The sequence below is a fragment of the Schistocerca cancellata genome, chromosome 3 (genome assembly GCF_023864275.1).
Source record: "Schistocerca cancellata isolate TAMUIC-IGC-003103 chromosome 3, iqSchCanc2.1, whole genome shotgun sequence".
NCBI classification, from domain to species: Eukaryota; Metazoa; Arthropoda; class Insecta; order Orthoptera; family Acrididae; genus Schistocerca; species Schistocerca cancellata.
This window is the reverse complement of record NC_064628.1, coordinates 524,572,558-524,587,184: the sequence shown is the minus strand read 5'-3', so window position 1 is coordinate 524,587,184 and position 14,627 is coordinate 524,572,558. Positions and strand designations below refer to the sequence as shown.

General features: G+C 40.8%; 1 protein-coding gene across 1 annotated transcript in view; it reads left to right on the top strand.

Moving 5' to 3' along the window:
* The first annotated feature begins 1,297 nt into the window (after positions 1-1,297).
* The window catches only part of LOC126176400 (triokinase/FMN cyclase-like), a 60,819-nt gene continuing 47,489 nt past the window's right edge, over positions 1,298-14,627 (top strand). The window contains exon 1 of the mRNA XM_049923557.1: positions 1,298-2,734. Within this exon, the coding sequence (XP_049779514.1) occupies positions 1,298-2,734 (1,437 nt within the window). The remainder of the gene's footprint in view (positions 2,735-14,627) is intronic.

Genomic DNA, 14,627 nt, shown 5'->3' with positions numbered 1-14,627 from the left:
TGCTTGCCAGACTTCGATAATAACGCACTGTGCGAATGTTGATGTTTCGCCGTGCCGATTTAGGGAGAAATACTTTTTATTGCAGTTTATCTCTTTGTACCCTGAGCTTCCACAACTGTGAACACTAAGGAAAGTATTACAGGCCATTCCCCAAAATGGTAGAGGTGTTGCGTTTTTCACATAAAAATTTCACACAACGAGACGCAGAGAGAATAATCAGTATACTATGGACGACGTACAAGAATATACGCAGCTTGAAGCAGCTCCGAAACTGAGGTTAAGTTTGACAATATTGATTTGTTCATCTTCGTGCTTGTTTGAGAAATCCGTGGAAATCAAAACAGTGAATCTGACAAACAGATTCTTGCGTTTACACGGGATTCAACATTCAAACGGGCAACACTCATTTCACAAGACTTTCTGCAAACCTGACGTCATTTCGACGTGCAATATCGGCAACCACACCAACTGCTATCGCCTTTCATTTGCGTTCGATACGGGCCTTTCACAAGGCTTCATGCACGTGTATCAGAGATTCATAACAACACGTCCTAGGTACGATTTATTGTAATTATTGTTATAGTTAAACGTCACTTAATGATTAATCGACAGTTAATGCTTTCATATAAGGAACTCAAGAGTGAGTTGTTGTCTTCAATAATTTACAGGTTAAGTGTGAAACACGTTCATCATTATAACTTGTTTTATTCCGTTTCAAGGTAACGGAGCATTGAAAATTTATCACAAACATGTCACCATTATAATTAAATGTCAGTTAATAATGCATCAACGACATAAGCCTTCGACAGATGCTGTGATAACTAGGAAACTAGTATGATTTGATAAGTAGCGATTTCTCGCGTCAAAGGATGTAGATTCGCATCCCGCTACATGCACCTTTTTTTCCTGTAGCGTTGTTAACTCATTCTGGGACTTCCTTAGGAATGTAATACAAATATGTTCTGCAATATTCGATTTTATTTACATTTCAGTCTGACTAGAGAAGGAAGAATTTGACGATTTCTGAGTGTGTGGTTAGGCAGAAATCTAAAACGACAGCTGAAATTGATGCGAGTGAAACCAGGAGAAATCTTGTGAAATGAGTGTTACCCCATTTCACCACATTCCACAGAGCGTCGTTTCGCGAAATATGCAGCCTTCTTTGTTCATCAGCGATTGTTTACTGCTCAGCTACGGCACTGTTATTTCGATGTATATCTTTGAAAAAGCACTAAATGTGCACGTGCTCAGTAGGTTTGTTGTGTTGTGTTCGTGATTAATTTCGTGGCTCCCTAATATGAGCTCGAAACAAGTGCATAGCGCACTGATGGGCTTCGTGTCTGTGAATCCCGGGTTAGTCCTCCTCGGAAACGAGCACGTAGTTATGAGAAGAGACCACGCAGGAATAGAAGACAAGGTGAAGCTGCTGTCAGGTGGCGAGGCGGGTCACGATCCTTGGCCCGCCGGGTTTGTAGGCCCCGGAATGCTGACTGCCGCCGTCGTAGGAGCGGGGGGCCCACCGCCCTCTGACGTCATCTTACGCACTATCCGCGAACTCGCGAGGAACAACTCCGCCGGTATCCTCATCATAGTACAGAACTACTCTTCACACCACTACCATTTTGGTATTGCCGCCGAGAGAGCGTTAAATGAAGATTTAACAGTGAAAATTCTCATTGTCGGAGATGACCTGTTGCCATCGGAAAGATTCAAAGGTCGACGCGGTCTAGCCGGCGCGATCCTCATTCAGAAGATAGCCGGTGCTATGGCGGAAAGGGGTTGCAATCTCGACGAAATCTTTGATTTGTGCCGATCAGTCGCTCTCAGAGATTTGACCACCATCAGTGTTAATCTAGTACGAGAGAGATCAGCCGTTGTCTTAAACGAAGTAGAAATAATGCCTGATCCGAGTATAGGTTTGATTACAAGCCAGTCCCCGGCAGAAGTCGTCGAACTAAACGTCCAGTCGAGCAACTACAGGGAACTGAGAACAACACATCGCCCCTACACGAGCCCAGCGAATGCAGTGCAAATGGTGCTACAGCGCCTGATGAGAATCGAATCGGCTTCGTGTGCCACACTGCAGTCTGATCCGTTGGTTGTGCTTATTAACAACCTGGGTAACGATCCGAGACTTGAAGAATATTTGTTTACTTACGAAACAGTTAAGCAACTCGACGAGAAGGGCTATAATGTGCGAAGAGCGTACTGTGGAAGTTTGTTCACGGCGCGCGAGGCGAGCGGGTTCTCTGTAACTGCATTTCGTCTGTCAAAGCCGGAGGAGCTAGATTTCTTAGACGCACCTACTTTAGCTCCAGCTTGGCCTCAGAAGTCGCAAACCCTTACCGGAAAGGAAGAACACCTGCTGAAGTTGCTAGAAACTGTAAAGCCGAAGTCCGATGTGGAGATCCAAGAAGAAGATCCTCATTACGAGTGTGGATCCCCAATTCCAGAAAAACTCAGTTCGAAAATACAGGAGGTTTTAAAGTTCGCCGCAAAAACGTTAATAGCGTGTGAGAAGCAGCTGAATCTATTTGACGACTTTGGAGGCGACAAGGACTGCGGAACAAAGATACGAAAGGGATCAGAAGTAGTTGTGAATGGAATCGATAGTGGCGAGATAACGGCTCGCAGTTTGTGCCGTTTGTTTCACACTATTAGTGAAATCGCAGAAAACATTATGGCAGGTGCTTCTGGCGCTCTCTACAGTGCGTTCTTTGAGGCTGTATCAAAGGTAATAAATCTTAAATACTGTTACTTTGTACTGAGAAAAAGTGCAGAAAGCTGGGATTTATGGTAGTCCTCAAATGTCAAAATCTGTTAATGACGAACTTTTTCAGACGAAAAAAGACTAATATTATCAGATTCGTTACTATAATTTTCTCCATAATAACATTTTTTTCTTATATTGTTCATGGTTTGTCTTAATAGAGTTTCAGAATGTATCTTGGTGAAGTCACTATCAGAACATTTTTTTTTTATAAAATCTACTTTGATGGGTAATCGCGGATGTAATAGGTGTAAAAGTTTAAGAAATATTTTATACCTGTTTCTGCGGAATCGTTTGAAGACAAAATGGTTCCTACCAAACTAATACGTTGTTTTCCATTCCTGAGTAAACGGTTAGCCAAACAGCGCACAGTATAGCAAGAACGAGGAATACACAGAAGAAAATGTAATTCTGGTGCTTGTGAAAAGTGTATACACAAAGAACTGTAGCTGTAGTGTTTCAATTTTTTCCTTTCTACGCTGTTACCTGGCTGAATGTTAAAACTGCAATTCTCGCATTTGGGTATTTCGCCGCAATTACGATACGTATTGCGAAAATATTAATACTAACACAGTAGGTCGATCAGTTGTTGAAATCAGTATTTGATTTCAAGTACAAATGACGAAATCTTTCACTCTCTTCTCCTGCTCCACTTGGCACAGTGCGTAAAAATATGGACTCCACCTCTTTCGACATGACTTTGTGGAGTTAAGACGAGTTTGCTCTAACCAGTTACATAATATTACTGGCTACTGTGATATCACTTCTTGGTACATAGCACAGTCTATAGGCCTAGTTTGAATCGCATTTCCTTATACCGTAATTTGCTGTTACACTGTCGGTTTATGGACAGAAATTATTTTTTAAATCTCAGCTATGTTTGAGAAACAAAATACTACCTCTTTTATATTGGCGGAGAAGCTAACAAATTCGTCATTTATTTGTCCTTTTGAATGAGAAATATGGAGGCCGTCCGGGTTCTAGTACTGCTCCAGATTCCGGAGATATTTATGAAGAGAGCGGAAGTGTTGAAGATGAGAATCCTTCAGTACTGTGTCTTTATTGATTACTGTTGTGTTTTGTAGTGATGGAGGATCTTTTTGTTTAAACAGCTTCATAGTTCGCTTTGATTTGTTGTAGCCTATCTGAAGCCAAGTCACTCGTCTGCTGTTGGTAAGTACTGCCGAATATCCTATAGTTGTAATTCTTATTTGCATAATAATTGTTATGTAGGATGGTTTTGAACTGTATTGTTTGCAAGCATTTGAGTTCCTTTTAGCTGAGTACTGAACAGATTGTAATAGTGACCCTACTCCCATCCACCTACTTTCTGGGAATATGTCAATCGGTTACGTGATTTTTTGAAATACATGGTAAAACCTCACGTTATACCAGAACTTAGGTATCGCAGTCTTCACTTGACTACACAGCTGTATGTTTTCCGGTATCAACTTCGATTTCATTGTACATTTTTTTCTTTTTAGTTTGTACTGTGTAGCGTGCTTCCCGTTCAGCTGCAGTGCTTTTTTAAGATATTCGACTCGTTTTCAAATGTTCAAATATGTGTGAAATCTTATGGGACTTAACTGCTAAGGTCATCAGTCCCTAAGCTTACACACTACTTAACCTAAATTATCCTAAGGACAAACACACACATCCATGCCCGAGGGAGGACTCGAACTTCCGCCGGGACCAGCCGCACAGTACATGACTGCAGCGCCCTAGACCGCTCGGCTAATCCCGCGCGGCTCTATTCCTTGTTCCTAAAGGTATTTCTTCCAGTAACAGACCTAATGTTTCTTGCAGGAATGTGGTGTACTTCCTACCATTAAGATTTCCTTGGATGAAGTAGGGGCTTATAATTCTGTCCTCCAGAATCCCACACCATACATTCACCGACCACGGTTTTTGGTGTGCAACTTGCCGCAGCCAACATAGATTTTCAGTTGGCCAATAATGCCTGTTATGCAAATTACCATTTCCATTGTTGGTGAATGTAGCCTCGTCAGTAAATAAAAACAAATTAATAAATGTGTCATCCCTCTGAATCTGAAGTTGAATCCGGCTGCAGAATTCAATGCGAGACATATAATCCGTACCAGTTAATTCTTGGTGGAGACTGATGTGGTAAGGATGATATTTATGGCGATGCAGAACACAAACAACACTACTCTGGCTCATGCCAGATTGCCTTGCGATTTGACGCAAACTAATACAAGGATCTCGAACCACAGTGGCAAGAGTACCAATTTACGTTTCCTGGTTAGTATTTTTTTTGCCGGGCATGTTTCCGATGCGTTAAAGTTCCAGTTGTTTTCTATTTATCATATACATATTTAAAAGTACGACATGTAGGGTGAGTACGTTGAGGATATCTTTCAGCATACAAGTCTCTAGCTCTCACTAAACTTCGTTGGCATTCTCCGTAAATGAAATGCATATCGACTTGTTCTTCGAAGGAATACATCGTTCACATCCACTTGATTCGACGATACTAGTCTTACCGTTCCTATTAGTGTTGTATTACGAATCCATCGGATGGTGTTTACATGTCAATGGCACGTTAAATGGATACGCCGTATTCGGCGAATATTTACTATTTACACGATATGCGAGAGAGAATTGTCAGAGCATGTGCTTCGGTAAGTGCCGAAGTGATAAGGAATACCACTCAATCCATGATAAGAACATTGCAGCACTGCATTGATACCAATGGCATCACTTCGAACACCTTCTGTAAATGGACGTTCATGCCACCTTTGTGACCTTCGTTGACTTTCAAAGACCTTACTGTTACACATCATTGGATTTGTCTTGATAGCCGCTATCAGAAAACAAGTATCAAACGACAGCATCCCATTAAAAAAAACGAAGTTGATCTTCATATCTCTGTAGCGACCTCACCTAGCAACAAAAAACCAACGTCGTATTATGGCCCCTGTTGTCCCATGCAACATTTGTCCCACAAACGTTTCAGCTACTAACATACCGGGTGATCAAAAAGTCAGTATAAATTTGAAAATTTAATAAACCACGGAATAATGTAGATAGAGAGGTAACAATTGACACACATGCTTGGAATGACATGGGGTTTTATTAGAATCACCCCATATTGCTAGACGCGTGAAAGATCTCTTGCTAGCGTCGTTTGAGGTGATCGTGTGCTCAGCCACCACTTTCGTCATGCTTGGCCTCCCAGGTCCCCAGACCTCCGTCCGTGCGACTATTGGCGTTGGGGTTACCTGAAGTCGCAAGTGTATCGTGATCGACCGACATCTCTAGGGATGCTGAAAGAAAACATCCGACACCAATGCCTCACCATAACTCCGGACATGCTTTACAGTGCTGTTCACAACATTATTCCTCGACTACAGCTATTGTACAGGAATGATGATGGACATATTGAGCATTTTCTGTAAGGAACATCATCTTTGCTTTGTCTTACTTTGTTATGCTAATTATTGCTATTCTGATCAGATGAAGCGCCATCCGTCGGACATTTTTTTGAACTTTTGTATTTTTTTGGTTCTAATAAAACCCCATGTCATTCCAAGTATGTGTGTCAATTTGTACCTCTCTATCTACATTATTCTGCGATTTATTCAGTTTTCAAATTTATACTGACTTTTTGATCACCTGGTACTTTCGGAGTTATTCTAGGTGGTAATAGTTAGTGACTCACTCTGTATATTTGGCGTTAAAGCATACTAGGCAGAAAAAGTTTGGAAAAGGTTTTCGCTTTGTGCTCTCATTTTCAAATTTTGGGTGAATATAGTATGGGTGTCCGCAAGCAGTGAGTTACGCTGTCTGAAGACATATACGCAGTCTCTCACTGTAATGCTTGACTTACTGAGTCACGCCTTTAACAGAAGATTATATCTCTTCGTGCGTATATTAAGACAGAAATTTTAAATTTAAAAATTCGGCCAATAATTGTATGAAATATTGAAAATAAAATGTTTGTTTCCCTTGGAAGCCGTTAGATAGGCAACCTGCAAGCGGTTTCGGGGGATAATGCACTGGGTTACTTGTGCAGTAGAATAGATGTGTAAAATGATTTTTATGTTTCTATCTGAAATATCATGGCAACGGCCTTGCCGCAGTGGATACACCAGTTCCCGTGAGCTCACCGAAGTTAAGCGCTGTCAAGCGTGGTCGGCACTTGGATGGGTGACCATACAGGCCGCCCTGCGCTGTTGCCATTTTTCGGGCTGCACTCAGCCTCGTGATGCCAACTGAGGAGCTAGTCGTTCGAATAGTAGCGGCTTCGGTCAAGGATACCATCATAACGACCGGGAGAGCGGTGTGCTGACCCCACGCCCCTCCTATCCGCATCCTCCACTGAGGATGACACGGCGGTGGGATGGTCCCGGTAGGCCACTCGTGGCCTGAAGACGGAGTGCTTTTTTTAAATCTGAAATATGCACCTTATTCGCCAGATTTTGTTTACAAAATAGGTGTTTACATTTTATGACTTTTTTCAAAAAATCCAGTGAACTATAGATACTAAAACAACAAAACAAGAAGCAGAGTTTACAGGATGGTCAGAAACAGTCTAAGTTCCAAGCTAATTAACTCGGACTGTTTTAACATGTACCTCACAGAAGGAAGCTTGTGTTCTCTTAACTCAAACATACTTAGTGTTCGGTGCATACCTATGCCTTACTTTAACATTGTTCTTGAAGTCTGAGGGTATTTAGCCTGTCTTATACATCTTGAACACCAGGTGAAATAGTTTTGTCATGGCTGCCACTTCCCAGGATATCAGTGATTCTGATGTAATGTCGCCTGCTCCAGAGACATTGTTTCCGTTTAGGTATTTCAGTGCATTGTGAAATTCTTCTAGAAGTAACGTATCTTCCATCTCATCTTCATCTATTTCCTCTTCCTTTAGTGCTTTCAAGGTTATTTAGTCCCTCTATACACTCCTTCCATCTTTCAGCTTTCTCTTCTTTACTTAGTACAGATTTTCCATCTGAATTCTTGATATCTTTGAGCTGCTTCTCTTTTCTCCAAAGGCCTCTTTAGTTTTCCTACAGATGGTAACTATCTTTTCCCTAATTGTATTGGCTTTTATAGCTTTGCATTCGTCCTCTTGCTATTCCAGCTTGGCCATTTTGCACTTTGTCAGTTTTTTCGACGTTTGTATTATCTTTCATCTTGTTTGTTTGCTTCATTTTTATATTCTCGTTCATCAATTAAATTCATAATCTTCTATGATATCCCAGGATTTCTATTAGGCCTTGTCTTTTTATCTATTTGAACCTCAGTTGCCTTGACTGTTTCATCTTTCATAGCTACCTACTCGCCTTCTACTCTGTTCATTTCCTTTGTTTTAGTCAGTCCTTGCTTGATGCTTCGTTTGAAACTCTCAACAAGCTCCAGGTCTCATATCCTTACCTTCCTACCTTCTTCCACTTTATTCAGCCTTAATCTACAGTTTATAACCAATAAATTATTGTCAGAGTCCACAGGTTACGCTATAAAAGTCTTACAGTTTAAACATCTATAACAAATCTGAAGATTTTTAATGCCTCCAGATATCTTCTACGGATACAACGTTCTTTCATGAATCTTAAACGAAGTGTTAGCGGTGATTAAAATATGCTCTGTGCAGGATTTTACTGGACAGATTCCTCTTTCATTCCTTTCCCCATATCTATATCCTCCCACTATTTTTACATCTCGTCCTTATCCTACTATCGAATTCCAGTTCCCCATCACAATTAAATTTTCCTCTCTCTTAACTATCCGAATAATTTATTTTATCTCATCACACATTATTTGACTCTCTTCATGCTTAGTGGAGCTGGTTGACATATAAACTGTTATAACTGTGGTGGGTCGTGTTGGATTGATGTCTGTTTTAGCTATGAAAATACATTCACTATGCTGGTCATGGTAGCTTATCAACAGTCCTATTTTCTTATTCATTATTAGACCTACTCCTGCATTACCCCTATTTGATTTTGTATTTATAACATTGTACTAACCTGACCAGAAGTCCTGCTCATCCTGCCACCAAACTTCACTAATTCCCTCTACATCCAACTTCAACCTATCCATTTTTAAATTTTCTTGCGTACCTCCTCGACTGAGTGATCTAAAATTACACTCTTCGACCCATAGAATGTCAATTTTGTTTTTCCTGATGACGACACACTCCTGGGTAATGCCTACCTGGGGATCCAGGTGGGAGATTATTTTATCTCTGCAATATTTTACCCAAGAGCATGCCATCATCATATAAGAACACGGTAGAGCTGCTTGTTGTCGGAAAACGACTGCAGTTTCCTCTTGCATTTAGCCGTTTGCAGCACTCAGCGCCGGTTTAATTCCCAAAAGACACAAACTGCCATTTGTAGCGCCAAACTTAAGGGATGTCTGAAGCGGCCATGGGCAAAATTTTTTTGTATACAGGGTCTATCAAAATTAGTAATGGCAACTGGGATGTGTGAAACTATATGATAATATAAACAAAATCGTTCCAGCGAACGTAGGTCCGCAAGCGATCCATGTGAGTTCACTATGAAGTGTTGCCCCAGCTCATACAAATGCATTGGAAATGAAAAGTTTCGATTAAGCCCCCATCTCACTGAGGTGAAATTTCACCCGTGGTCTGTCTTAAAAATCGATACAAAAGTACATCAGCACGTTACGTGTTACAATTTACTGTTCTCTCATACCTCTCGAAGGATATGTCCTCCACTCCTTTGGTGGGAAGACTGCACTCGTCTCTGCAGTGATTTGCTAATTTTTTCAAAGAACGACAGATCGTCTCGTTACTCTTGACAAAAGTAAACATTTCGCTTCTCCAGTTCTCCAATTGTATCAACCGAAGTACTGTACACTTCACTTCTGAAATGACCTTAAACAGAAAAATTCAGAGGAGTGAGGTCAGGTGTCCTCGGAGACCAAGGTACAAGCTGTGCCAGACGTATCCATCTTGAACCATATTGGCACGTTAGATGTAGTCTTACATTAACAGCAAAATGTGCCCATGCTCCATCATCCCTGTACGACATTCCTCGACGTTGCACAAGGTACAGCAGTTCATAGGTAAAATTCGAGGCCAGTTAAATGGAATCAATATAGAAAAGGTTGCATTTTAAATAACTTTTTACCAGTTAGGACAATATGTCACACTGAGGTCAGCGGCTGCTCATAACCACATATTTACTAATCTTTCAGAAAGGCTCATTTGTGGGCTCATGTTTACTGGAAAGTCTTTGCTTCCACTGTTGCTGAAATCGTTTCAAGAGCTCAGGAATTACCTTAAATGGAAATAAATTATTTCTTTCTTTAATATTTAGCAGTGGATTAACCATAGGGAGTACCAACGCATTTCCCGTAAGGCGTACTACCAAGGAGGAGGGGGTACTTTATGCCTAACACAAAAAATTTAAAGAAAACATAAATTTTGTTAATTGTTATTAATTTTTATTAACAACACCATTTTTCTATGGCACAGAACCTTGAAATATCTTTTTGCACAATTTTAGCAACACTAACGCGTTTTCCATAAAGTACACACAAAGGGGAGAGGTACTTTATGACTACTACAGAAAATTGTAAAAAATACAGATTTTGTTAATTGTCGTTGACTTTTATTCACGACATACTTTTTAAGATATATAGGGTCCTGAACTTAAAAATATGTATATGAATCTGCAAAACGACACATTCACTACTATAACTTAAATTTTTGGGTTAGGTTTTACTGAAAACTTCAAAACAGTTATGGACTCTGCTATAACAAATTATCAGAAACAACAATTTTTTTCAAAATTTTAAAATGTAAAGTAAATGAGTCGATTACATAAAGTATCCCACCCCATTGGCATTACGAGGGTTAAGAGTCAGAAATTTCTTTCTTTTACAGAGGAATGTCTGTGTAGTACTGGAAAATGGAAACCATGTCACATAATTGGGTGGGAGACCGTGTCTCGGGTTAAGTGGACCCTTGGTGCAAGTCTTTCAATCTGAACTTGCGTTTCATGAGATGAAATGAGTAGGGCAACATAAACACCCAGGCCCTGAGTCACGAAAATCGCGACCCATCCAGTAGTCAAACCTACCCACCACCCCTCGATCTAAGGTAGCAATGGTAACCGCTATACCACAAGCTGCTGATCTATGTGGTTGTTATGCTATGTCAAATTAAAAAAAAAGGGTTCCAGGATCACTATATTTACATTTATTTTTAAAAGTCTTATCAAGAGCCCAAGGTTCAAATGGTTCAAATGGCTCTGAGCACTATGGGACTTAACATCTGTGGTCACCAGTCCCTCAGAACTTAGAACTACTTAAACCTAACTAACCTAAAGACATCACACACATCCATGCCAGAGGCAGGATTCGAACCTGCGACCGTAGCGGTCACGCGGTTCCAGACTGAAGCGCCTAGAACCGCACGGCCACACCGGCCGGCAGCCCAAGGAAAGGTAACGACTTGGTTGGGGAAACCGAGGATGAGGGGTTTCGCAAACAATATGCCGTTTGAGTGGAAAACTATTCTCATGTGGTCCTGGCAGTATTAGCACAACACAGTCATCTGGTCTGATATTACAAGGCCAGATCAATCACCCACACTGTTGTCCCTGCAACTACTGACAAGGCTGTTGCTCCCTTCCAGGAACCTCGTTTGCCTGGCTCTGGTTCTGGCCCCTCCAGGGAGACCCATCCTTTGTGATTTCACCTACGGGACGGCTATCTGTATCCTTGAGGCATGCAGCCAACTCACCTTGGCGAGGTCCGTGGTTCATATGGATGAAAAATTCTGTGTGGGACATAAAATGTACCTCACACCACACGTGAATGTGCAGGTTCAATATTTTCTGTGAAATTATTTGTATTATAATCCTCCTTTTTAAATATAAATACATAAAGAGTGAAATACTTTAGGCGTGCCATAATTGAACCTAAAACTTAAGTCCTTGCTTACATAAATATTAAATAGTTCTGTATGGGACACTCTTGGTTCTGTACAGTATTTGTGCAAGTTCTGTCATTATTAATGAAATTTTTGTAGCCTATCAACCTGAAAATATACGTAAATTATACAGTTTCGGAACTTAATGATTCAATTTCAATTTTTTATTATTTTAATTAAGACAGTTACAGGTCCCACTAAACAAATCTCTAATAATACCTACTGCCTTTTGAATTCTCTTTGGTTCATTTGTTATTTTTAAAACTTTTTCAGTTTTGATGTGAACAAATTCTTGCCTTTTGGAATAGGTTTCAAAAGCATAACATTAACTTCTCCATTTTCAGCTCTACTTTCACGGATTCCATAGAAATGGTGTTTTAAACCTTTATGACTTAACATTTCCACAGTGATAAACTATCCGGGATTTATCAAATCAACATCCACGTCCTTTCAGCATCAGTTGAAGATGTGTATTCATTTGCAGCATCTGATTCCTCAGAAGAATCAGTATACCTTCTGAAGGATTAAGTCCTGCCTGTGAAGGATTAAGTCCTCAGTTATGACGAGATATTTGGTCATTTGGGACTTTGATGTTGTTCCGACTAGAACATTATGATTGCTGCAAGGCAAAAAATAATAACATGTTTGAAATGAGAAATAGGATTGTCATTAATCCAAATTTTATTCAGAGTCGACTCTTCAGTAAGCACTTCTTTAGAAACATAAAACGTGAATTTGGCTTGAATCTGAGTTTTTGCACTTCCACAAAAATCTTAAGTACAGCCAACACGCCATTTCCTGGTTTTACCTATTCCCACAAGCTTGTCTTTTGTGTCTTTATTGAACCACAAATAGCATCCTCTGTGACTAAAACGTGAGATGTAGCAAATAATAACCAATTCCAATCTATTTCTTATACTTTCTGCAGTGCAAACAAATTGGATAATGAGTTCTTCATTTTAAAATTGGGAATTAAAGACATCTGAACAAATTGTCGATTTATTAAGGCATGGAAGCTTTAGCTTAATATTAACTATAATATTATGTAAAAACACAAAAAAAGAAATATTTGTGTGTTAAATTCTCACTGATGACACAAGAAAATGTTTTATCAGTGCTCCAGGCACAAGCTGTTAAAACTGTTACTTTCTCGTGTGTCCAATGTGCCCTCTGAATTTATTCTTGCATAAGACTTTTTTTTTTTACAAAGTCTATCTGTAGCACTCCAGTTTCATGTGATCCATTTTGCTTTCTTGTTTTAAAGGCAAAAGGCTGTATGTTTTTAATGAAACAATGGAATTTATATTTATTAATTTGCTTCTCAATTTCTGACACTATATCAGCAATGGCACCATGAGATTTCCAAATTTAGTTGCCTGTCAACAGCAATTAATTGTTTCCATTTGACTTCTATATCTTGCAATTAGTCAGCTTCATTATTTAAGCTGGACTGAAGTTTAGGGGGTACAAGTTTTACACTTCATACATGAATTAAACATGTAGGATTCGTTTTTCACACCACTGATTACATTTTAGAATAACATCTTACCTGTTCAGTGTCATTTTTCACTACATTTACCGGATAACGTAATTTACCGTGCTATCTACAGGCACACAATTTTTGAAGTGTTTCGTAAATCAAGAAAATACTTTTAAAACAGCTCGCTTCTTGCTCTCAGGATCTTTAACTGCATTTGTGTCCCTTCTGCCAGGTGATTGACGGCTTATGTCAGTGTTTTTCAAACTTTTAAGGTCCACAGCTCCCTTGACCTGAACATGGACATCAGTGGCTCCTTTCATACATGACATCCTACTCGAAGTTTGGGGTAAATATTGTGCAGGATGGGGCAGCTAGAGGGCAGAATGGTGCGAGCAGGTAGTAGAGGCAAGGTGGGTACCCAGTTGGCTCCAGAGAAAAGCAGCTGCAAATGTGACAAGTTCTTTAAGTGGCCATCTGCTCTTCATGACACACTGGGTCAGTGGCCAACTGGCCTCTGAATTCTGGTGAGCTGACTCCCTGCACATTCCACATTGCTGGCACTGTGCTGAACCCCACTGACGGCCCCGTTACGTATTCCAGCTGTACGGGACTACCGCCAACAGTGAACTCGACACTGCTGTGACCACTATGCCTCTGGCGCTGTCTGGTTGCGTCACTGGGAACGGCGATGTACAGCACGATTGATGCCCAGGGGGCAGTGGCGGACGGGTCAGTGTGTACAGAAAATGCAAACCATGCCAATGGTGTGCGAATTCGACACTGCTGTGGCTGCTGTGAGCACTGGTGGTATCAGGTGCCGTCACAGCGGGGAATGGCCAGCGCGCTGAGATGCCCACCTGGCAGTGATGGATGGTTCCTGGTGTGTGCTGCGGAAAGTACTCCACTGCCGCCCTCCCCCGCCCCCCCCCCCCCACACACACAGGAGTCAGCTATGCTGCTGGAGAGGACCTGGTCGATCCTGCTGTGGCACTAAGTCCGAAGAGGAACTTAGTTCACAGAGCTGCTGCCTTTCCATGGTCTCAAACTGGTGACCTTTGCTGGCAGGTCCATGTGATACCCTCGTCCGGCACATTTTTCTAATTGTTCTATGCTCTTGTTCTGTTCTAGCATTGGCCCATTGCATGAATAGACTAGTTTTTATCTTCTTCCCATGCAATAACAAATGGCTTGTGGATGAGGCTAGTTCTTATATTCTTCTCATGCAATAACCAACACAGGTCCTCCAATAAGTCCGACAGATTTGTCCTTTTGTCCATACTTGTCTCTGGTACTCCAAACTTCGACATATGGCTGTTAACTATTGCTTGTACGACTGACACTGGCTGCTGGTTCCCTCAGCTAATCTCTAGTCTGATGCTCTGCACCCTCCAGACCAGATAACATGTGATCATGTGCTTCCTTTAAAATCTTCTCCCTAAACTTCG